Source organism: Staurois parvus, unplaced genomic scaffold (genome assembly GCF_062004578.1).
Source record: "Staurois parvus isolate SC_StPar_1 unplaced genomic scaffold, SC_StPar_1.0 ptg000154l, whole genome shotgun sequence".
NCBI lineage: Eukaryota > Metazoa > Chordata > Amphibia > Anura > Ranidae > Staurois > Staurois parvus.
In genome coordinates, this window is record NW_028317950.1 from 15676313 (window position 1) to 15702014 (window position 25702).

Sequence of the window (25702 nt, forward strand, 5' to 3'; positions counted from 1 at the left end):
TGGACACAAAGGAAAAGGATATTGTAACCTCAGAATTCTACGCGGATTTGGGTATAAAACAGCAATGCTACTCCCCTCCTCCCACCTCTCATAACTGCAGACTAGTAAAGAGGTTTTCTATGGAGCAGCCCAAAGGTGGAATACCCCTTTAAATAACATACTGAAACTCAGTACAATCCATTTCCACACAGCAGCCAAATGAAATGAAGCTTTTAAAGGGTAGTAATGAAAATTGATCTGTAAATGGTTGTTGTGCGTTAGTGGACACTTAATCTTGCCTGTCTATTAAAAAGAAAATGTTTTGTTTTCATGAAAGCCATACTTTTTTTTGACAATGAAAGCCAAAGAATTTTCATTGGTTAGTGAATAATCCAGCCCCTGCACAAATATGGGGAGAGGGTGACTTCACCCCATAGTTCACTGCTATCTCATTTCTCTGCACCCTTTGTACCATCATGGCATTGAGCAAAATGGTACTGCCAGCCTTCCCTGTGAAATCAGCACCGGGAGCTCAGCTCCTATTTGCACAGCCTTCCGCAAACAGTTTTGTCAATTATTAATTAGGCAGCTGAGAGCCAGGAAACTGAGACCAGAGGGAGGGAGAGAGAGAGAGATAGGGGAGGGAGGTAGGAGTCAGGATAAGTAAGGTGTGAGGAAGAGAAGACACAAGGAGAGTACTACCAAGGTGAAGACAATACAAGTTTACAGGAGATGATGGAGGGCGACAAGTGACATTTCTACTGGACCTCAGACATTGATTGATGACCAGCAGCTGGTAAAGGGACAAGAGAACCTGTCTTGCCCTGTGGGGTTCCAAGACTGAAAACCTGGACTGAGGACACACAGCCGTAATGGCTACAGGTAAGCGTGCCTAGAGACTAAGGCTTGCACACTTTCATTGGCAGATAGTCACCTGTGCCAAAGCAATTTGTCCCCCCCCCCCCCATTCAAATGCAAACACTTGTTCACAGTGTATTAATAGATAAGACAGGAAAGGAAGGCTGCCTGACACCACTTGGACATTACAAACCAGGAATGTAGTTAAGGCATTAAGAAGAATTTCACCAGGACAGCAAAAGAAGGTCCCAACAACTTCCAAACTCACATCTAGGATACAAGGGTCCCTATGCGCCAGAAGGCCCTTGAGCAGCTGCTTATTCTACACATACTGAATATCCTCTCCTGCCCACCGTATATACATAATGAGAATGCAGGGCTTGGAAGATCATCTAACGCAAATCACCATTCTGTGAGCCACCATAATGTAAGTCCTCATCCACACTGGACGTTTTTGTCTTTTGACGTTTTTTTCCTACAGCCAGTAAACTCCCCAGCATGTTACATAGACTGTAATCAACGTTTTTTGGCAGGGAGATGCTTCCTGGCTGGAAAAAAAACCCAGGACTAGTGGGTTTCTAGAGGAGTTTTTTTTACCTATATACGCCGCAAACAGGCAGTTTTTAACTTTTAAAATTTTCAGAGCCGATACAATCACTGTGCAGTGCAAACTGTGTGGATGACATCTATATAAAAACCTGTAATAACTAAACAGATTCCCTATGTTCTCCTTTTCTATTATGTCTCTTGAACAGAAAGAGCACTATTTAGATACTGTACATATTGATGTATATAGATCCAGCAAGAGAACGAGTCACATAATTTTGAATAAAATGAATACACAGTTCAGGCATCTTTATTAGATATTACTATCTACCTAGTAAGATGGAGATATAAGAGGGAGGCTGGTTTGTCTGGGATCCCTATGGAGTCTCTGGCTTCGTATATGCTTTGGATATTCCAACAGTAAGATCTCCCTGCCCTAGTTCCCTACTAGGAGTTTTGGGAGCGCCCCCCGCCAACATAAGAGCTTGTTAGCACCATGTATATTAAGCTGCTTTGATCGACCCAGGTTCAATGCAAAGAATCATAGAAAGAAACTATTTTCTGTGTGTCCTGTTCACACCGTACAGGTGCATTGCATAAAAATGTAGCACGCCTGCATTTTTATGCAACACACAAAAGTGTCTGTCAACACGTGTCAATGAGCATGCATTTTCTGTGCTTTATGCATGTTGTGAACAAGCCCTTACCCTCTCCACGTTGGCCCCAACTTCCAACTCGGTCCAGCATTGGGGCTTCTCTTCAGGACTGAGGACACATTGCCATTATGACCATTTTTGTGAGCCCAACCTGTTATTTACACTACACATCACGCAGGTTCAGCTTATAGTATTTCAGGACTGATTGGCGATCATGTCATTACATGAGCGGCACTCAGTCCTAGAAGAATGCATACCCTGGCCACTGCCAGAGAAAGTAGAGGAAGTCCTAGTGACATCAGATCGGCAAGCAGACTGGTGGAGGGGAGCTTCAGGTTGGCGGGTAGAAGTAACATGGCAGGAGTTTAGAGTTAGGGTGACCAGTGAAGGGGATTATGCTACATGAAATCTTTTATCCAACCTATATAAAATGGCTGCTGCCTTTACTTCCAAGAGCCTTTCCATACTCTTTGTGTAGGTGATGGGCACTTGGGAGATGTAGTTCTTGGGGCTTGCCTATGTTACTAGTAGCTTCCACTGCAATAATTTTACAATTCTGGTGACAATGCCCCATGGAGCGATAAAAGTGGTTTCTCAACACACTACAGAAAAGTATAAAAGAACAAAACTAATGCTGAACCATATTGGAGGACAGTGGGGTTTGGATAGATTTGGGTAATACCTGGGCATTCACACTAAGTAGCACACTTGCACCTGGTTATGTGCTGGAAGCTGCCTTGGCAGTCAGGGGCAGGTGAGTACCTCAAAGGCAAGACACAGGCCTCATAAACCAGATAGGATTCCAGAGATAATCATATCAGCTAATTAGTGATAGTGACTTGCAGTAAAAGAGATAAGCTATTGAGGGTGAAAGGGAATTGCCTCCATCAACAATGGAATTTAGCACATATTCTCCCATTTCTACACATTCCCTAGAGGAACCATCATCTAAGGAATATGTTAGCTTTACATAGACATCATGATCAAATTGTTTCTGAAGTCCACATCAAAAAAATCACCAGAATAGTGTAGATTTACATATTAAGGTGCCCTTTTTCTGAAGTCAGTTCCGCTATTGCACTGCACTGGTGTTGCCACCATCACTTTGTCTGATATCAAATAAAGAGATTTTTTTCAAAATGTTTAAAAATCTTGTTTAACCACTTGCCTTCCAGAGGATTCCCCCCCCCCCCCCCCTTCCTGACCAGGCCATTTTTTGCGATATGGCACTGCGTTACTTTGACAACTGTGCGGTTATGCACTCAAATTAAATTTCCGTCCTTTTTCTTCCCACAAATGGAGCTTTCTTTCGGTGGTATTTCTGTGGTATTTCATCACCTCTGAGGTTTTTATTTTTTTGCACTATAAACAAAAAAAGTATTCTGCTACATTTGAAAAAAAAAATCCCAGTACGTGTAAATTAATTGGTTTACGTGAAAGTTCTAGCGTCTACAAATGGCGGTATAAATACTGGAATGTTTTTTTTTAATACTAGTAATGGCGGCGATCAGCAACTTATAGCAGTACTGCAGCGGGCATTCTGACACGGGGGGGGAACTGACTAACTGCCACTGACATCCCCAGTGACACTAATATAGTGATCAGTGGTAATAAACAGCACTGACACTGTACTAATGACACTGGGCAGGAAGGGGTTAACATCTGGGGCGATCAAAGGCTTACCTGTGTGCTGTTTTACAGTGTGCTGTGTGTGTGTTTTACATGTGTCAGCGCATTGCTTTGTATTGCTCTGCTATGCAGAGCAATACAAAGCAGTGTGCTGGAGCTCACAGGGGAGAGATCGTATTGTTTACTTACAGACCTCTCCCCTGTCAGTGATACTTGGCAATGGGACCCGGTGATCGACAGCTGAAGCCGCCAATGGTGGTGTGGGTAGGGGCGCGTGTGTGCCCCCTACCCGGAAATACAAAATCATGTATATATGTGTGATTTTGCGCAGCCCTGCCGCCTTGTAGCAGTATTTCTACTATAGGGAGATGGGCAATTGGTTAATGAAAGGTTTCTTTCCTCCATTGCAAAGGCACAATCTACAAGTTTATAACTGGCCTTAGCTTTATCTGGCCTTATCCTGTGCAAGTTTGGAATGGACTGCCTTAACATGTATTCTTTTGAATAGGCCGCCATAGCACAACATGCATTACCATCTGTTACTGGAAGGATTAGTATTAGGGATATAGAGGGGAGGTTAGTGCGATGGATACAGGGAGGATTAGTGTTAGGCCTACAAGGGGGGGGGGGGTTAGTGCGATGGATACAGGGAGGATTAGTGTTAGGGATATAGAGGGGAGGTTAGTGCGATGGATACAGGGAGGATTAGTGTTAGGCCTACAAGGGGGGGGGGTTAGTGCGATGGATACAGGGAGGATTAGTGTTAGGCCTACAAGGGGGGGGGGTTAGTGCGATGGATACAGGGAGGATTAGTGTTAGGCCTACAAGGGGGGGGGTTAGTGCGATGGATACAGGGAGGATTAGTGTTAGGCCTACAAGGGGGGGGGGGGGTTAGTGCGATGGATACAGGGAGGATTAGTGTTAGGCCTACAAGGGGGGGGGTTAGTGCGATGGATACAGGGAGGATTAGTGTTAGGCCTACAAGGGGGGGGGGTTAGTGCGATGGATACAGGGAGGATTAGTGTTAGGCCTACAAGGGGGGAGGGGGGTTAGTGCGATGGATACAGGGAGGATTAGTGTTAGGCCTACAAGGGGGGGGGGTTAGTGCGATGGATACAGGGAGGATTAGTGTTAGGCCTACAAGTGGGGGGGGTTAGTGCGATGGATACAGGGAGGATTAGTGTTAGGCCTACAAGGGGGGGGGGTTAGTGCGATGGATACAGGGAGGATTAGTGTTAGGCCTACAAGGGGGGGGGGGTTAGTGCGATGGATACAGGGAGGATTAGTGTTAGGCCTACAAGGGGGGGGGGGTTAGTGCGATGGATACAGGGAGGATTAGTGTTAGGCCTACAAGGGGGGGGGGGGTTAGTGCGATGGATACAGGGAGGATTAGTGTTAGGCCTACAAGGGGGGGGGGTTAGTGCGATGGATACAGGGAGGATTAGTGTTAGGCATACGGAGGGGAGGGGGTTAATGTGATGGATACAGGGAGGATTAGTGTTAAGGATACATGTAACTAGGAATGCAACGAAATTTCGGTAGCCGAAAACACCCCTTTCAGCCGTCGGCCAAAATGAAAAAAAAAAGCATCGATACAGGTGCTGAGAAAACACCGCCCCTACTCAGTAGTTCTCAGCCTTACCTGAGAACCCATTGAACGACCCCGGCGCTGTTCAGAGAGATGAGCGAAGGAAAGATGGCCTCCACTAATCTCTATGCCCTTCCTTGGAGGACTGAAGCGATGTCACTTCTGGTTCCTGACATATTTTTTTTTTCTTATTTAAAAGCAATAGATGAATGCTTTTTTTTAATCCAATGCTTTACATTGCAGATGAGAAATAAGGGGTCTTATTGACCCCAATATCTCTCCATAAAGAGGACCTGTCACTAATTGTTTCTATCACAAGGGATGCATGCATTTCTTGTGATAAAAATAAAAGCAATAAATTTTTTTTAAAAAGGGACACTGCAAAAAAATAAAATAAAAAATGAAATAATTAATAAAAAAAAAGTTTAAAGTGCCCCCATCCCTCCCGTGCTCGCACGTAGTGATGAACGCATACGTAGGCCATATCCACATATGTAAATGGTTTTCAAACTACACATGTGAGGTATTGCCACGAACGTCAGAGAAACTGCAATAATTCTCGCACTAGACCTCCTCTGTAACTTTACACTACTAACTTGTAGAAATTTTTAAATCATCACCCAAGAAGATTTTTAAGTACCGCAGTTTCACGCCATTCCATGAGCGTGCGCAATTTTAAAGCGTGACATGTTGGTTATCTATTTACTCGCTGTAACATCCTCTTTCATATTTTACAAAAAAATTGGGGTATATATTGTTTTTTAATCAAAGTGTATTTTTTCAAAAAAATAAATATTCATTTTTAAACACTGCGCATTTCGGTTTATGGCCAAGTGCATTTTGCATTTTCAGCACCAGAATTTTCATTTCGGTCACCATTACATGTAACATTGTCATTAGTGATACAGGGAAAGTTATTGTAAGTGTTGGGGGGGGTGGTAGTTTTGGGGTATACCGGAGGATTAGTGTTACTAAGAGAGTTAGAGTGGTTGTTACAGGGAAGGAAGTTTTAAAGTTAGGATTACAGGTAAGGTTAGTATGAAGGATACAGAAATGAATTGTGTTACACTAAGGGGCTCAGAGTGGATATCACAAGAAGTTCTTTGTTGCACTGCACTTTGCTCACTGCACATCATCCCGTTCATAAAAATCAGGTATAAAGCTGGCCAAGTCCCAGAGTTCTCTGCCTGCAGCTATACCACTATTTTTTAAGAGAGGAGAATGAAAGTTGTAGCTGGGCCCCCTGGACATTTACTGAGCCCTGGACTCCTGCCTCGGTTATCCTATGGATGATCCAGCTCTGGGAACAGTATATGCTTACCTATTCAATAATAGTACATACACTCCCTTCTCGTTTCTCTAAGACAAATATGATAAAATATTTTCCATATTTGCTGGTTGCCTTTATGAGGAACCAGATTGCTATTGAGCAAAGTTCAGTCGACTCTGAAGATAACGTTTAAATAAACAAAACATGACGATTTCTTCTCTTCAAGGTGTCAGGATGAGATTAATCTCTCAGACATCCTGATCTCTCTGTGATATATACAACCCCAATTCCAAAAAAGTTGGGATGCCATGTAAAATCTACATAAAAACAGAATGCAGCGAATTGCAAATATAAATCCATATTACTATTACATTATTTTATAATATTACATTAGAGCCTGCTACAGGGACTACTGTCATTCCCATATGAATTAGCACACGAGCTGGGCTATCACCTACAGGAGGAGTTGTGCTTGGAGATTGGGTGCCTCTCTACCTTGCGCAGCGGTAAATATATAGGCATGCAGGCGGGAGGGTGTGCTTAGCTGAGAAAGCCTCTCCTCCCAAGAAGAGTCCTGGGATGTATGGCATCATTTTTAGTCTAGGCCAGAAACCAGAAGCAACTGAAGAAATGTAAAAAAAAAAAAAAAAGCCTAAACCAGATGGTGGAGTCTATGCTGGAGGTGAGGATTCCTATAGAGTGGATACCAAAGAGGGTTTAGGATCCCATAAATTCCTAAAAGGCGTTTCATTCACCTTAATCTGGTGAGTGCATTTGATGTTGGTTTTCACGGGTGGAAGGTGGAAGTTTCTTTATAATAGAAGAAGAATTTGAAAATTTCTGTTTGCACAAACTATTTTTGAATTTTGTGTTTATTAATTTTGATGGACTTCACTATTTATTTAATTTTTTATATATGTTTGCACTTTGTATATTGATTTGATATAGAGGTCTATGTTTGCGCTGTTTATTTATATTTTTTATAAATCCATATTACAATCACTATCACAATAGAAAACAGAAAACATATCAAAAGTTAAAAATGAGAAAATGTACTATTTAAAAAAAAAGTAATTTTGAAATTGATGGCAAAAAGACGTCGTCTTTTGCATATTTTAGCAGGACAATGCTGAAGCGTATGCTGCATCTATGACAAGAGTATGGCTTAGTAGTAGAAGAATCCAGGTGCTTAACCCTTTGAGGACCATAAGATTACGGAACGCCAAAAGAATCAATTTTTTGTTTTTAAAGTTCGTACACTTCAGTTGCTGTAACTAAGCCATTTCATGAAATAATTGGCAAAAAGCTAGATCCATTTGTTGATAAGAACTAATATTTTGACTCGAACCAAAAAAAAAAAAAGTATTTTAAGTTCTTAATTAGATGATACAGGCAATTAAAAACATGGGACAAATACGTCCCTTGGTCCTCAAAGGGTTAACTGGTCTGCCTGCAGTCCAGACCTTTCACCAATTGAAAATATTTGGTGCATCTTGAAACGGAATATATACTACAGATAAGGCCCAGGACTGTTGAGCAGTTAGAATCCTATATCAGGCAATGGGACAACATTCCTCTACCAAAACTCTAGACACTGGTCTCCTCAGTTCCCAGACATTTACAGAGTGTTGTTAAAAGAACAGTGGCTGTTACACTGTAGTAAACAAGGCCCTGTCCCACCTTTTTTGAGATGTGTTGCTGCCATCAATTTCATAATTGCCTTATTATTTTCTTCAAATGGTAAATTTTCTCAGTTTAAACATTTGATATGTTTTCTATTATAAATAAAATATGGGTTGATGAGATTTGCACATCATTGCATTCTGTTTTCATGAAGATTTTACACAGCGTCCTAGCTTTTTTGGAATTATCCTGGCAATTTTTATGAATTTAGGCAGACTTCTTTGATTTTTCAATTGAGTGATGTCGGGAGGGACACGGTCAACAGTGCCACCCGCTGAGTGAATTTTGGTTGGCTCCCCAGGAACTAGCCGAAGATGGTACCGTGTATGGTCAGCCTAACTCTACAGGCCAGTGTTTCTCACCCTTCTTTTCAGTTGCAGAACACTTTAAAATTCTGCACAATCTTAAGTCACCCCATTCTAACATACTGTGTAAAAAGCTAAACTAATAACACACCAACACATAGAACACCCAACGTTAGAGGTGATTTATTCTTTCAAAGCAAACACACCTTTGCACACTGGTACTGATTGGTATTCTAATGTTATTCTTCTCCTTCAGTTCCTCTCCCTTCCTCAGCTAAAGTGACCTCGGTGCTGATGGAAAGGGGCAGGGGAGGAGCAAACAAGGACTCTGTGTAGACACCCAACATCCTCCTGATCAACCAATGACCTCATTGGTTGTTAGGACACAAGCTGCTGTACAGTTTGAAATTCGGCTGGTCTCCATTGAATCAACCCAATTTTGATCCTATGGATAATTTAAGGGGAATATGTGCTTTACCCTTGCAGGGCAAATGAAAAGGTTCTATTTAATGCAGACTTCCACACTGTACCTTCCATTCGCTATCCCCCTGCTTTACATTAAGATGCTGGCAGTGAAAGCAAAGCCCTGTGTATGCTATAAGTCGCTGGAGTCCCAGCTCACACAGGGTTATGGACCCCCCTGATTGGCCAATCACAGTCACATGACATGCCTCCCAACGTTTGAGTTTGATAATCAGGAACAACCTGGAAAAGAAAAGATGTGGAGCACATCCACACAGTACTGCTGCAAAAAGTAGGCTAGATATTGGGCGTGGCTGAAAGGGGTATGCTCCAGCATCACTGGAAGGAAAAAATGCCCCAGCATCAGTGAGATGGGAGATGTTGGTAGTCAAAGAGTTCAAGAAAATTCCAATCACTGGTAAATATAACATTTGGTAAAACTGGACATTGCTAAATTGTGGCATAAACAGACATTCATCATCAGTAGCAAATGCTCTAGCACTGGAGGAAAAAAAAAAATGCCACAGCATTAGATGGAGGAAAAAGTGCCCCAAAGCATGCAGTATATGGACTAAGTCACATAATTTTCCATACCTGGAAGTATGGGGAATTTCCGTCAGTTCCAGCTGCTGAATGGTTGAGGAGGGAAAGGAGTAACTCTTTAACCTCCCATTCCCAGCTGCATATACTCACCTAGTATATGCTGCTGGGGGTTGGGAGGGTAAAGCAAACTTGTGACACAGGTTTGCATTAGGTTGACAATAGCTTTCAGCAGGCTAATTAGATATGGAGGCACACTTAAACCACCCTGAGCTACAGATCTTATCTATTAGGTGTCTAAACATGACAACTCAGCTTAGCATTGCATCATATATGGGTTTACCGCAGACTGGGATAATATTCTTAATCACTAAATAGTTTTATCTAAGTTAAGAGACTGTGAACATCTATCACAACTTCTGGTTATGGAAGTGCATCTTATGTTATACCCCAAATATACAAGTGTTTGAGGAGGAACTAGTAACAGCCATTTCTGTAGAGTAAGCTCCCCCCCCCCCAACTTTAGAAAAAGAGACATTAGAAGTGCACTTGTGGCCTGAACAGAGACTTTACAGTTTTTGCATATTTGTAACAAGCAGTAAGAGTGGTTTAGAGCAAGCTTGTACTGACTTTTCTAGCTGCTTGTACTATGAGGAAATTCTCAAAGGTTACGAAAGAAACTCTAAAGTTAAGTTTCAGTAGGTTTATTGGCAGCCTACAACACCTGCTGTGTGTTTTTCATTAGAGAACGACTTGACTGCCAATATTCTGCTTCCATAGAAGTTAGGGAAAAAAACTATGCCTCTGTGGAGAGTTTGAAGATGAATTGTCCACAATGCTTAAAGCTACAAAGGTGAATTAAGGCTTGTTTTAAAGCACTTTTACTGTTTGTTCAGGATACATAAATATCTTATTTTTCATAGACTGAGTATAGATTCCGTTTATATACAGAGAAGATATGTGATCCACGCTGTGGCTAAAAAAGCTACATTAAGTCAGGGTGAAGAATAATCCATCGTCAGTGGTCATCGGGAGGAAAAATGCCCGTGTTGATAGTTCATGAGATGAACATTTGCACCAATGTTGATGGTCAATGGGAGGAGGAAATCCCCAACATTAGTGGCCAGTTGGACTACAAGTATGGAAATTGCAAGACAGCATTCCCAACACATGGACAGCTTGGCTGGGTTGCCATTTGTCTGGAACATGTCCAGGGTTTGCAAGCCCCTGGGATTCTATTTAAATCCCAGTACAGATCTGCTGGTTTTGGGGTAGTTGGGGGACCTGAAAAGACCTATTAAGGGGATGAGCAGCAATGCATAGCAACCTAAGTTAGTTGGGTTATTACACCTGCATATCAGTGTGACATTTTCCACTGAATAAGCCTGTTGCTGTCACTCATCAAATTGTTGGGAATCTAAACTGCCTCAGAGCAAGCAGGATTCAAATCTGAACTGGAAAAGGACAGTTTAAATCTGGTTGATACACCTTTAAAGCCTTAACATATACTTTGATACATCAGTTCAAAATATAGTAGAGGGAGTGTGCATATTAGACTAATGCATTTTATGTTCATTTGACAGAAATGGAAGTTGGGATCCAGCAAGAAGAAGAAAGGAATGAAGCAGTTGTGGAAATGGGCCAAAGAGCTAACACTCCAAGTACAGACCTCGTCCAACCGCAACAACAGCAGCCCAAACCTACCTCAGAGGAGCCTAAAGGCATAGAGAACACTGCATTTGTTGGGGACCCCCCACCATACTCTCCCCCGGACCCTAAGATTGCACATCTGCTGTACCCCAATTATCAAAGTAACTTCTCTGGCTCAATGGCTGTCATGTACCAGTCTGGCCCAACGTTGCAGAATGTCTATGCACATCAGAACCTGCCACCAGGGTCATACCCCTATATCATAGTAAGTAAAGTTCTCTAGATACCAAACTACTTAATGAGAAAGCTGTGTTTAAAGTGGACCTGTTAGTTACCAACAGCATCACACTGACACTATTTCTGAGCAGATATCACAAGTTTGAACATTATAATTCTCCGCATATTTACATGTATGTGTCTGTATGAAATTACCATCATATAATTATATAACACATAATAATTCATAACAGTATAAATAGTCCTATAAAAGTCATAAAACATGTTAATTCTGCTCCACAGAACCTGCAAATTAGTGTGAATGATCATATGCAGTTTACTGTAATTACTCTTTCCACAATGTTTACCTCACAAGAGGAGCTTTTCACACATTAAAGGATAGGTTTACCTTTTGAAAATAAATAAATGCTTTTTTTTCCGGTTAAAAAAATTTGCAGTTATTTATTTTTTATTTTACAAGGAACCTGCAGACCATTGCACCTGGAATCAGGAGATTGCGAGTCCAATCTCAGGCTCCTATAGACTGTCAGAATAGCTGCCTACCCGTATTTATGCATTTCCAGTAAAAAAATAAAAGTTTAGATGGTAATGTTGCTCCCTTATACTTAGTTGATCCAGAGCTGTGCTCATCGGTAGCAGCTCTCTCCTCTTCTCCCCGCTCTTGCAGGCTTGGCTGAGAGCAGCAGGAGCCACTGGCTTCCACTGCTGTCAGACAAATCCTGTAAAGAGGGAGCGGGGCCAAGCCACGCTTGCTTGTGTCTACAGACACATGCAGTTCGGTTAGGGATCAGGTCTGCAGGTGTGTCACTATAGGAAGCGGCTTCCTATGGTGGCACACGAGAAGAGGAGGAACCAGGAGCACTGGAGGGGGACTACAGAAAGAGGATCGAGGCCTGCTCTGTGCTCACATCTCACAGATGTAGTAGTCACTAAGTCTTATAGTAAAGTAATATACAGGTGTACCTCGGTTTACGAATTTAATGCGTTCTCCGGGATGTTTTGTATTGCGAAAAATTCATTAACCGAAATGCGGTTTCCCATAGAAATGCATTGAAAACCAATTAATTCGTTCTGGAGGTCAGAAAAAAGTAAAAAAAGTATTTTTTTTATCTGTTTGAAACTCTTTATAAAGTGCACTTTAAAGGAATAAATACTGTACAGGGACATGATTAAAAATTAATTCGTAAATGCACTGAAAATCAATTAATCTGTTCCGGAGGTAAAAAAAAAAAGTCTTCTCTGTTCAAAACTCTTTATAGTGCACTTTAAAGGCATGGGGCTGGCGCTATAAACCTCCCAGGCGCAATGCATCCTGGGGAAACTTAATTCGTATTGCGAAAAAAATTTGTAAACCGAGGCATTATTTTCAATGAACTTTAATTCGTAAACTGAAAATTACGTTAACCGAGGCGTTCGTAAACCGAGGTACGCCTGTAATTACATTACAGTCACTTCAGATTTTATTCTGTAAAGATTCTGTAGTTTATCTCCTGTTCTTAAAGGGGAACGTTAGGAAACTTAAAATGTCAGTGTTTGGAGACATAAGTGTAGCCAGTAAATGATATGTACCAACTTTGTGTCCTTTGCTGGGAACATTGTGATAAAATCTCCTCTTTTACCACAGCTCTCTCAGGGCTGGTTTACAATTCTGGTTGGGGGGCGTAGCCTCCCTGGAGGTATTCCCGAGTGTAGCTCGGGGTAAAGTTTCAGTACCACAAATGGTAACCCTGAGCTACACTCGGGAATACCCTGCAGCGCTGCTCCGGGATCTGTTCTTCTCTTACCTTGTCCTGCGCTCCCGCGATGTCCCTCCTGCAGTGTCCCCTGTAATGTCCTCTGGCGGATGCCGGCACCTGTCTTCTGGGTTCCGTTCCCTGCAACGTCAGGACGTATGGGGACGGAACGGCGGGAAATTTGAAAATGACAAAAAGTGACATTCATTAAAATCACATAGTAAAACATTACTGTATCAAAGCATTTCACATACATTTTGTCCCTAGTGCTTTGTCCTGTGCCCTGCCTGCTTTTTTATTGTTCTTTCTGCCTGGAAACTGAGAAACGTCCATGGCGTCCAAAAATGCGTCCCTTTAGGTCAAAATCGGTTTTAGACCAGCTAGAGAACAGCGATAGTAAATTAGAACTACTTGCAGAATTGAGTGATGATTCGTAGGGAAATTCGTCATCAGACACTGAAAACGATTTTGCGACTTTGCTCAGCGATGTGCGAACTTGGTGCTATATTTCAAATTTCAGTGTTTTTGGTTTGATTATATTATTGAATTAAATTTATTATTATATTATTTTTTATGATTATTTATTAAATTATAATTTATGATTTTGTGTTTCAAATTTTAACATACTCTGAATGTTTACTAGACTCTTGTTTGGACAGATTTCAGTAAGTTATTCCTAAAAATTACAGGTCTACAATAAAAAAAATACATATTTCCATGCAAAAAAATGTACCGCTTTGAGCACAGAAATATGGACATAATCAGACCGCTAGGGAGGTTAAGCTGAAAAACCAGCAGACATAGTGTACACAGGTTGTGACAAGGATTAAACCTTTTGCCACATTTGCCAGGCAGTACCTCGCGCCAAACACGACCCATTCAAGTGAATGGACCTGTGCCGGAACCACATGTAGTGCACAGTTAGGGGTTAAAACAGACGTTGAGGCAAAACAACACCTCCAATGACCTCTGAAACGCAAAACCCACTGTGGATTACTCTTCAAAGAGCAATGCTAGTGTAAACTAGCCCTTAGAGCAGGCTTAAAGTTGTAGTAAACTTGTTTTAATTTTACCTACAAGTAAGCTTATAATAAAGCTTACCTGTAGATAAAATTAAGATCTCCTAAACGTGCGCCATTTAGGAGATATTAGCTCTTTCCTAAAGTCGGCGCATGCGCTCTGAAGGAATGGCATCCCCGTGCCATTCCTTCAGAGCTGTGTGCCGTAGTAAGGGAGTGAAGTCATCGGGGCCTGGCCTGTCAGATGGCCGGAGATCGCGAACCCAGAAGAAGGTCCGAGTGAAGATGGAAGCCTCTGAAGCGGTGACAGCATGCCACTGGAGGGCTTCGTTTTAAGTAGTGGTGCACGGAAATGAAAATTCTGGTGCCGAAACCGAACATTTAAAATGCACTTGGCCGAAAACCGAAACACGCAGTTTTTAAAAATGAATATATTTTTGGGAAAAAAATACACTTTAATAAAAAAAAAAATATATATATATATATATATATATATATATATATATATATATATATACCCCAATTTTTTTGTAAAACATGAAAAAGAATGTTAAGGCGTGTAAATAAATACCCAACATGTCATGCTTTAAAATTGCGCACGCTTGTGGAATGGTGTGAAACTGCGGTACTTAAAAATCTCCATGGATGATGCTTTAAAAATTTCTACAGGTTAGTAGTGTAAAGTAACAGAGGAAGTCTAGTGTGAGAATTATTGCTCTTGTTCTGACATTCGTGGCGATACCTCACCTGTGTGGTTTGAACACTGCTTATATATGTGGGCATGGCCTACATATGAGTTCACCACTACGTGCAAGCACAGGGGACGGAGGCACGTTAAACTTTATTTATTTAAATTTTTTTTTTGCACTATCCCTTTAAAATAATATTTAAATCACTTTTATTCTTATCACGAGAAATGCATACATCCCTTGTGATAGAAATAATTAGTGACTTTATGGAGAGATGTGGGGTCACATCCCTATATCTCTCCTCTGCAATGTAAAGCATTGGATCAAAAAAAAAAAGCTTTGATCTAGTGCTTAAGAAAAAAAAATGGCCGGAACAGGAAGTGACATCGCTCCGGTCCTTTAAGGGCATAGAGATGAGTGGCGGCCATCTTTCCTTCACTCATCTCTATGCCCAGCGCCAGGATCGATGGTTTCTAAGGCAAGGCTGAGAACTACAGGGCGGTGGGCGGCGAGGAGCAGGGTTTTTTCGGCACATGTATCGGTGCTTTTTTTAGTTTTCGGCCACCGAAAGTTCGGTGCATCCCTAATTTTAAGGTAAGTTTTACATAATGTGCTAGTATGCAATGCACACTAGCACATTATGACATTTTCTTCAGGGGACTTTTTTTTTTCTTTCTTGCGGTTTACTACCGCTTTAACCTTTTCAAGACAGAGGAAACCTTGAAATAAACCCCAGCTAAAAATAATTATATCTACAACTCGTGATACATTAGTGTGATGGTCAATGGGAAGAATTCTCTTTACACTTTTGGTCATTGGGAAGCATTACCCTCTTACAGACAGCAAAAAAGATCGATGTCAGTGGGAACTTATCTGAAAGGCAGAAATTGCTTATTGCTCAAGGAACCCCTGGAAACTTCTGGAGGAACCATCGGGGTCCATGGAACCCTGGATGAAAAACCATGCCTTAGAGGGAGTTTCCCTCACATTGGAAAAATGTGTTCTCACTTCCTGTGAGGTTTATAGGGCAGAAATGTCTCCCTGAGACACAGACAGCAAAAAAAAAAATAAAAATAAAATAAAAAATACTGACTGCGGTAAAAAAAAAGCCTTTACACACACTTGAAGAAGATACTTAGAATCTCCTGCACATAATTTTCTTTTTGTATGTTGGTGACCGGAAATTATACAAATCCTGACCAGTGCTGCTACCTCCTGAACCCAATTTTTTGGATGTTAAATGATGGGTGTCTTTACTAACCAATAAAGAGACAAAACTGAGCCTGCCCATCCATGCTTTAGTCACCATTGGCATTTTTTTCAGGGATTCCAGTAGGTTAGGAAACCCTATGTGTATGAACCCCTGAGAAAACAGATATTAAAGGAGATCTATGGTCACAGCAAAAAAACTGTAATTTTATAACATCAGCATTGTAATAACAATATAAAAATATATACTTGACAATCCAATATATTCTTACTTGAAAAAATCTCCTTGCACCTTGTGCATGCTGCCTGTCTGATGGTCATGTCTTTCCACAACTTCCTGGATTCTCTGCATGACTTGCAGCTTCTCAATTTCCATGGACTACATCTCCCATGGTACCAAGCAGTGATTCCTATACTGACTCCACCTCCTGAAGCTCCTCCTCTCAGCACCTCTGTAGTTCAGAAGGCAGGCTCTGTGAAATGTGTGACACAGTAATGCAACTCACAGGACATAGTGACTACGTGTCACAGAATTTGAGGAAGTAAATTGTGTGGAGATCTTCACAAAGAAAGTTTACACTTCAAGATCATTCAGAGCAATAGGAGTAGGCTTGAAATAATTGTAATACAATGGGGAAATAAATAGACAATTTTACATTTTTACCATGGATACACTTTAAGAGCAGAGAGGTTTGCCTTTGTTGGATATCTGCTGCATACTATGTCTTCTTACCAGTCAGAAGCTGCTGAACACATTGCTGGGAGCCCTTCTTGCTTTTATTGGAAACAGGAACTCTGACAGGAAATGACATCACAGCCATGAACTGCACTAGAGAGAATGCCGCTTTACACCACCACCTAGTGGTAGAACTACTAACTACAGTATAACATAGAAGAATTGTATTTCTGTACAAACCACATTCTAACATTAGGCCCTGTTCACACTACTATGATTTGTTGCACCTCTGCTGTCATGCTGCAATGCATAGCACTGGAAATCACATTATTTTCTGTGGTGCCCATCCACATCAATGCAACATGGTGAAGTGTGATTTTTTTTTTTTAAAGGTACAGGTGCTTCTTCTGGTGCAGCAGAACACGTTTTTGGCTCCATAGACTTCAATAGGAGTGTACAAAAAACACATGTGCATGTGTTTTTGCAAAAATGCACAACAAATGCGTGAACCTTATGGCTTGTTCACACCAGCAGTCACTTCATAATGCGGCCGCTGGTGTGTGCTATGGCATATGTAGTGCTGGTGCACGGATTACAGCAGGGCTTAAAATTTCAAGTCCTGAGCTACTAGCCAGGCCTTAGAGTTACTCGCCACCAACAAACACACACAAACTAAAACACCTGTACAAACACACAGACGTACATACACACATACATGTACACACACGCACAGAGACACATGTAGACACGCACACATACAGACACATGTATACACACACAGTCACATACAGACACGCATACACACAGATACATGTACATACACAGAAATACACACACAAACACATGTACGTACATACACACAAACACACACCTATACATGCGCACACACCGACACATGTACAGATACACACATGTACATACACACATGTACAATTGTACATGCATACACAGACACACACAAACACACACACATGGACACTTCGTTGTTCACTCACAGATCCGGGTACTGCACTCTAGGGGGAGGCAGAGAGCACAGCACACACTCCTTGCTTTGCTTTCACTGCGCTCAGCTATTGAGCAGTCTGACAGCTCCCAGTGCCAATGACAGGTCTGGCCTGAGCTCCAAGCCTGCTCAGCAAGACTGCCCTGGGGGACACAATCGCCTCCACCATAATTTCCACTCACCATTGGCGAGAAGGCGAGTGGAGATTTCAAGCCCTGGATTACAGTCTATATTTTTTTTAATTTAACTTTATTGGAATGTCACAAAACAACATTTCACTCATGTTTATTCATTGCAGCACATAGCAATGTGCTGTAGTGCGTTGCAACACCATTCAGTGAAAAGAAGTAGTGCAATGCTTTTTTTTTCAGGGCACACCACCGCAACACAGTGGTGTACACTTTGCCTTCTCCGTGTGTTGGGACTTTGCTTGGCAAGGGGGACTAGCATAGCCAAATGCATCTGGTGTAAATAAACCCTTAAATTGGAACTAAACCCTCCTATCCTTTACAAGTTACATAGTTCGTATAGCTGAAAAAAGACAAAAGTCCATCCAGTTCAACCATTAAAAAAATGAAAAAGTTATAATCCTATACCCACAGCTGATCCAGAGGAAGGCAAAAAACCCAGCAAAGCATGATCCAATTTGCTCCTGCAGGGAAAACAATTCCTTCCTGATTCCCCGGATCAAATTTACCTATAAATGTTGGTATCCAGTTATATTCTGTGTATCTAAGAAAAAATCCAGGCCTTTTTTAAAGCAATCCACTGAGCTGGCCAGAACCAACTCTTGAGGGAGTCTATTCCACATTCTCACAGCTCTTACTGTGAAGAAACCTTTCTGTGTTTGGAGATTAAATCTCTTTTAGTAACCAGTTATATTCTATGTATCCAACAAGGAATCCAGGCCTTTTTTAAAGCAATAAGGAACAAGCAACAAGGAAGCTGCAGTCTTAGCCCCTGTTTTATCTGCAGCTGCCATGCTGCTGCTGCTCATGTGATTAGCCATTTGATGGCTTGACCGTTTGGTTGAGAGCAAATCTTGACAGTTATGCTTCATGGCATGCCTTGAATGTAACTGTTTCAGGGACAAAAAAAAAAAAACTCTATGGAAATTGGACACTTGACTTTTTTTTGTAAGGGTACGCATTAATGCAGCATGCTTTTAGGTACATTTAGCTTGCAATTGAAATCATTTTGAGATACTTCTGAGATCATTTGATGAGTGGTGCAGCTGGCCTCATTCTAACCCATAGTAGGCTTCCCTTTCGAAGCTGTATCAACCTGCCTTGAACTGTTTTTCCATTCGCATGGACGTTTATGGGGAGTGCAGTGGTTCTGACATGAACAGACCTTAAAGCTGTCCATGGAATTGAGGTACCAGGCTTCTGTGACAAATATGTTCCAGCCACCCTCAATGCAATGCCCCGGTGTCCTCAGTTAACTTGAGAAGTCAATATATTTCTGCAAAGGGGAGAGGAGGGACGGGCACCAGACAGAAGATGATTTCAGGCTGCTTGTCAAGAACGAAAAACTGCAATCATGAAAGTTTGACTTATTTTCTGACCTTGGGACACCCTCATGTGCCTTTCTCAGATGTGGGACCACTTTGCTCCCCCAACAGAAAAAATCAGCCTATATAATGTCTGCAAGAACATGATCTCTGGTGAGGGCTCTCCTGTTCGGTGTATCATTTTTATCTGAGGGCTCATACAGGCATACAGTTAGCCCTGTACTCCTCTTAAAGTTTCCAGATTGCCATTCTGTACTTTCTGGAGTAGAGGGAACCATTCATGACAACTGGTGTTCCCTGAATGTTTTCTGCCTATGGAAGTGTTATTAAACCCTCTTAGTAAAAGTATGTTTACTGTTTGAATGTACAAGGGGTGTTCAAGTCAAACTGTGACTTTAAGATTATATAATAAAAAAAAACTAATTTCAAGGAGTGAAAACTGCATTTATTTTTCAACATATACACTAATCCCAGCTTTTAACTAATGCCTGGAAAGATGCCTGAACCATCCTAGGACAGCCTGTTTCACTTCGTCATCATTGTGTTCACCGTTCCCACAGAAAGATTTGTCTCTTGTACAATTTCAAGACAGGTTATGTACCGATTATCTAGGCTCAGGCATTCCACACGCTGAATGTTCACAGGAAAGACTGCTGTGGGCTGGGAACCAATGCAGCCGGGATAGTCACTGATGGACGCACGGACATTTTTTAAATGTTTACACCATTCAAATGTCTTACTGCGACTGAGCGTCCCATCACCGTACTGTGCTTGAAGTCTTTTGTAGATATCTGTGGGTTTTACTCCTTCGTTCACAAGAAAATTCATCATCACATGCTGTTCCATGCATGCACCAACACTGTTGTCTGCCATCTTGATTAATGGTCTGTGGACTGACCCACGACATTTCCGCCGCCTATCAATAATAGTATCTTGTTTGTGCTGAAGCCTGCGCTGGACTGACTGGATCAGTCATTGGTCGTAGGTGGGTGGTTGTGTAGGTGGGTAGGGAGATGTCCCCCAGTCAGTTATACCCAATGGTGGATATTGATGGTCAACCCTCTTAGGATTTGGGCTGCCTTTCTGGTACAGCCTTGAGGTCGTTTCCACACGTATACTTGGAATAATAGAAAAGAAGGAGCACCCAATGTCCAAAAGAATGCACTTTTGATGGTAGATTAAGACATTTATTGAGAATAACGACAAGTACATCAAGCCAACACGTTTCAGGAGAGAAGACTCTCCCTTCTTCAGGGCTATTAAACAAATACCATTTTTTTCTCTTTTCGTATTTTTGTTTCTCTGTATATTTTTTGTATTTTTTTAATAGCCCTGAAGAAGGGAGAGTCTTTTCTCCCGAAACATGTTGGCTTGATGTACTTATCATTACTTTCAATAATTGCCTCTTTATCTACCATCAAAACTGCATTCTTTTGGACATCGGGCGCTCCTTCTTTTCTATTATTCCAAGCCTGTCAGTTATAGGACACACTTGTCACTTACTACTGAGTTTAGTAAGACGCCATTTTGGAAATCGAGTGTACATACCCATAACATGGGAAAACACTGTGTGTACTCTATGGCAATGTGAGTGGGCATTTCTTTATACATATTCTGGCGGATAATAAAGCTTTTACAGTATCACGCTATAGAGGTTCTTTTTATGTATGTGATGTCCCTATGATGGAAAGCGGATATATGTGAGTGCCACACTACAGGAGAGTTATCAAGAACATTAGAGGCTACCAGGCATCCAGGAGGGTACATCTGGAGATGTGGTTATCTATTGGATTGTTGTAGTTATTCCACTAAGCGAATAGGCCCTTGAGGTCACAGAAAGGAGGTGAGGAGGCACTTTGGCCACTTACGGATATTACGTCACAGTGTGCGGCACCTATTGTCTGTGGTTACATTCACATGTGTGTACGAGAAATTCTTGCACCTTGGAATTGCTATTTTGGACTGCAATACAGCCTGATGCATTATATTGGGACACCTTTTTTCACTTGTGTTATTTGTGTTCCTCTGTGAGGAATAACTCACTTCACCTATTATTGGTCCCCTGATTGGGGATATATATGTGGGGGGATCACGAGTCTATGATTTTATATGTTCTTCATGCTCAATTATTATATTTAGCGCTACACCACTATTATTGTATGCAATTATTTACTTTGTGGTTAAAGTTTAGGTGGTAGCTGCTTTTGATAGGGTTCATCCATTCTCAGCGCAGGAGGTTTTCTTCCATGAGTTTAGTACCGCCACTCTAGCATCCCTTTTTATACCTGTAAAATTAAAATTCCTGGTTTGACTTGAATGCCCTTTGTATAATTGCACTTTCAATTAATTCTTTTTGTAAAGATATTTTTACTTTTACTTTACTTCACCCATTTATTCTTCCAGGTGAAGTGCGCCCTCTAATGTCTCCTGTGGTAGCGCACACAGCCTCCATCCTCAGCATCCACTGCCTGGACTATGTTGTCCCATGATGCTTTTGTTAATGTGCATGTGCAATGCTGCCTTGCATTCACCATGTCGATGCCTTACACTGATCTGTAGTCCCAGGAGGGACAGGGCACTGCAGTGGCTACAGAGGGATTCCACAGGGACCCTGCTATGTGAATGGAGTCACTGCAAAGGCGGAAGTCAATACAGACAGAACTGGAGAGGTGCAGATGACACTGCCAACAAAAACAATGAGCACACAGTAACATCGGTGATTGAAGCTATGTCTTAACGTTTTTATGTTGGGTTTAACCACTTGCCTACTGGGCACTTTTATCCCCTTCCTGCCCAGGCCAATTTTCAGCTTTCAGCGCTGTCACACTTTGAATGAAAATTGCGCGGTCATGCAACATTATACCCATGAAATTTTTATAATTTTATTTCACACAAATAGGGCTTTCTTTTCGTGGTATTTACGCTGGGTGTTTTATTTTTTGCACTATAAGCAAAAAATTTGAACAAAAAAAAGTTTTTCTTTGCTTCTATTATAAAATTTTTCTCCTTCATTATGTGCGTTTATGAGGCTGCACTGATAGGCAGCACTGATGGGTGGCACTGCAGGGCACCGATCATCAGTGCCGATCCCTCCTCTGAAAACTGCCAGTTCTCGGCAGTACTTTCCTCAAGCTGTGACAGCGTGAGGAAAGTGCAGCCGATAACCGGCAATTGCATTTCATGGTGATCAGTGTGTTATTGGACACGGCTGATCACGTGGTAAAAGGTCGCTGTGATTGGCCTTTTACCACATCACATGATCAGCTGTGTCTTGAGGACACAGCGATCATGGATATCGCGGGGGCGCGCAGGTGAGCGTGTTTTGGGAGGACGACATATGACGCTCTACCAGAACTGGCTGGGCGCAGTGAAGCCGTCATTCGGCTACCTGCGGTCGGCAAGTAGTTAAGGGCTCGTTCACACCATGGTGTAGAGACGTCAGTTCTTCTGCACACATTCTATAAGGGCACAACAGAATCAATTGTTTTCTATGTGCCCTGTTCACACCACAATGCATCACATGCAGATGTTTTACTGTGCAGGAATCTGCAAAGTGTATAAATGTCATTACAGCTCGCATGAAAACTGATGTCTCTGCAAGTGAAATCTGCGCGTCAGTTCATGCATGTATGGTGTGAATGAGCCCTAAAACACTTTGAACCAAGTAATTTGGGTAAGACATGGCAGTGTGCTGCATAGCCTGGTTTGATGACATGAAATTTAGAATAGACAAAAAGGGGTTTATTTACTAAAGCTGGAGAGTCCAAAATCAGACTCCCTTCTGCATAGAAACCAATCAGCTTTCAGGTTTTATTGCCAAAACTTCATTGAACAAGCTGAGGTTAGAAGCTGATTGGTTTCTATGCAGAAGGGAGTCTGATTTTGGACTCTCCAGCTTTAGTAAATAAACCCCAAAGAGTCACCTTATCAGTATGTTTTGTGGGATTTCAAGGCTGGAAGTCAGTATGTGTTGAAAGATACTGATCCTTAAAAAAAAGGAACTAAACCCTCCTTTCCTTTACAACCAAGGAAGATGGCTGAAGTAGTTTATTTAAGGTGATTTCTACCACTGTTAAGAGGTTTTACGTTTTAATCAATTTGTTTGATGGTCGCTACCCAAACAGCATTTCCATTTGTTATGATGCTAGGCAATCTCTTGAGCAATTGTTTCCAACCCATGCAGTTATTTTTATCTTTATCTGGTAGTAAAGGTAGCTTAAAGTAATATAACAAGTGGTGAACGATGATACTTTGTGCATTGGAATCAATACATGTACAGTATGGCCCAACATTAAACTAAGAACAACCAGATGGTTTGTCCAAACACTTACTAAATGCCTATAGCTTTTTCCTGAAGCTTAGCAAGAATCGTTACTAAGCTCTACTAACTGCTCTCATTATTTTGAATGATGGCTACTGGAGACAGAATTGCTGACAATAGTGTGCTGCCCAGGTGACCACCACTTAACCCATGCTGTGCCATACTTTGTAATATAAACCTGTGCAGCTGACTGTCAGCTCAGGCAGCTGCTCACCACCCACCAACCCTGTCCATGAATTCTCCTAAGTTGTCCCAAAAGCCTAATACCTGGACTGTTTCCCCGTCTCTGTGTTTTTGCTCATTTACCTTCAATCTTATTGTATCCATTCCTGAAAATTTTATTGCCCGGATCTGCTAAAGTTATAGTATGTGTGTTATATTATGGACTTTGGCAGCATTTTTCATATAAAAGCCAATTCACAAAGATTATCATGTGGCTTTTACCCATAAAAATATTATTGCCTTCTGGCTGAAGAGTTTCTATGAAGTTTTTATTGCAGAAAGCAGGAAAACTGGCCATGATCAAATAATGACTCATGAGATGGAATACGTATCAATGAGAGAAGCTTGCTATTTTTAAAGATGAACTCCAGGGAAACAGTTGCATACACAGATAAATAATGGTACATACAGTATTTGTTAACCTGCCAAAGGGTTTGTATTTCTGTCCATTCATTCCTGAGATTTACACAGCACAGTCAGATGGATAAACCCACTTTCAGTTATGGAATACAGCAGTGTCCTTTTTCTGATCACAGCTTGCTGACAAGTTCCCGACCACGCTATAGCCAAAAGATGTCTACAGTGCGGTTTGCTAGTTCTGAGAGGGCGTCCATGGACGTCCTCCCAGAACTGCGTGTGATCTGTGATCGCTGTGTCCTTTGGACGCAGCTGATCACATGACTAAGGAACAGGCCAACCACTGCCGTGTTTACCATTTGACCAGCTGTGTCAAATCACAGCTGATCACCGAGTAAATAGGAAATACCGATTATTGGCAGTCCTCTCCTCATGCTGATAGCGTGAGGAGAGGAGAGCCAGTAAGCGGCATTTCACAGGGGGACATCTACAATGATCATCAGTGTCCTGACCACCAAAAGAAAGCTCTATTTGACTCAAAAAAAGTATAAAAATTTAGTTTGGGTACAGTGTGTTGCATGACTGCACAATTGTCATTCAAAGTACGAGAGCGCTGAAAGTTGAAAATTGGTCTGGGCAGGAAGAGGGTAAAAGTGTCCGATAGGCAAGTGGTTAATGAGCAGTAGACTGATAAGGTCATCTCCCTACTCATGCTGTCCCTTTATTAGTACATTTGCATGCAACACACATGACAGGCTCTCAGTCCTGTCCCTCCTCCCAGTCTGAGTTCTGCTCTATTGGGGATTGCAAGAAGCTAGCACCAAGTCAAACTGGGGTACTTATGTAGCTGCATTCACAAAATACATTTAATCATGAATACAAAGCTGATATGTGTGTATTTTACAGCTGCCTGGCATTATCATCAATATCTTATTGCTCTTAGAATTATACAGGATTTATATAGTGCCAGCAGTTTGTGCAGCACTTTACCAAATAAAAAGAGACAGTACAATTACAGTACAATACAAGAGGGTTAGGAGGGCCATGTTCCTGAGAATTTACAATCTAAAAGGGAGGGACAGGTGATACAAAAGGCATACACTGGGGAAAGATTTGATGGGGAAGGTAAAGTTCAGTTTTTAGGTGGAAGTAGGATAGGCTTTACTGAAGAGATTTTTTAGAAATCGCCTAAAGGGGGATAAGTAGGAGACAGTTGGACAGACTGGAGTAGGGAGTTCCAGAGGCACAGACAGGTTCTGGAGATGAACATGGTAGAGGTGACAACAAAGCTAGAGAGCAGGAGATCTTGGGAGGAACAAAGCAGACAATTTTGATGGTATTTTGACGTTGCTTACTGTATGTAGCAGATGCTGACTGTTAGTATTTTTAATTGTATTTTTTCGGTAAGCAGAAATCAGTGGAAGGATTGGCAGAGAGGGGAAGCAGAAATTGAGAGGTTGGTAAGGTGGATGAGTCTGGCAGCAGCATTCATGATAGACTGAAGGGGGAATAGCTTGTGTAGAGATAGGTCAATGAGGAGGTAGTTGCAATAGTCAA

General features: G+C 41.6%; 1 protein-coding gene across 1 annotated transcript in view; it reads left to right on the top strand.

The window, feature by feature from the left end:
• Positions 1-624: 624 nt before the first annotated feature.
• PRRT1B (proline rich transmembrane protein 1B) overlaps positions 625-25702 on the top strand; it is a 30404-nt gene continuing 5326 nt past the window's right edge. Inside the window, exons 1-2 of the mRNA XM_089675100.1 lie at positions 625-861; positions 11100-11431. Of these exons, the coding sequence (XP_089531226.1) occupies positions 852-861; positions 11100-11431 (342 nt within the window). The 5' untranslated portion in view covers positions 625-851. The remainder of the gene's footprint in view (positions 862-11099; positions 11432-25702) is intronic.